We start from the raw sequence: 675 nt of genomic DNA, 5'->3' as shown, positions 1-675 counted from the left end.
TGATTCTGTTTCTTACTCCAACAGTTGTTCCGGTCAATGTGCACAACATGGATCAAGGTGGACAGACTTTACCAGGAGGAAATGGAAAATTTAAAAGAAAATGAAAACGATACAACGTGATTGGTAGCTGAACAGTGAGAAACCAAACAGACAGACAAAAGAAATCAATCGAAGAGTTAATCCTGCTGTTCGAACAGTGTTTGTGATGGATTTTGTAGGGGGAGAAAGGAAGAGAAACAAAAAGAAGTAACAGAAGTGAAACAGAGACAGTTTTAAGATATTAACTGATAGAAAAAGATGTATATTAAAAGGATTACCAGTGATGAGTATGCATGGTTGGTCGGAACCAGCAAGTTGAATGGCATTAATAAATAAAAAGCATGAGGTAATATTTCTTCAGCATCAAAACCATCAAACAAGCTTTGTGTCAGTTCTGTTCCATGTCAAAATTTCTTTTTAATATTAGAATATAAAGATGTACGAAAGTAGCAGTGCTTGTTGTCAATTTTTATATTTGATAGAATAAGTGTGTGGAAACACCTCACAGGGCACTGGTGACCAGGAAAATCCTAAACAAATTTTAACGAGGGAACGCTGAGGAAAGTCTCACGATGTACATGAGGCGTCATGCAGTGAAATTGGAAAAGAAATCGTTACGTACTTCATGTTTATTTG

At 36.1% G+C, this 675-nt stretch overlaps 1 protein-coding gene across 1 annotated transcript in view; it reads left to right on the top strand.

Annotated features, from left to right (window-relative positions):
• Nucleotides 1-675, top strand: part of LOC119590545 — a gene marked incomplete in the record, with an annotated part of 26970 nt that overhangs the window by 25436 nt on the left and 859 nt on the right. Inside the window, 1 exon segment of the mRNA XM_037939202.1 lies at nucleotides 25-675. Within this exon segment, the coding sequence (XP_037795130.1) occupies nucleotides 25-120 (96 nt within the window).

The sequence above is a fragment of the Penaeus monodon genome, chromosome 27 (genome assembly GCF_015228065.2).
Source record: "Penaeus monodon isolate SGIC_2016 chromosome 27, NSTDA_Pmon_1, whole genome shotgun sequence".
NCBI lineage: Eukaryota > Metazoa > Arthropoda > Malacostraca > Decapoda > Penaeidae > Penaeus > Penaeus monodon.
The sequence above is the reverse complement of the archived record's forward strand: the minus strand, read 5'-3'. Positions and strand labels throughout refer to the sequence as shown.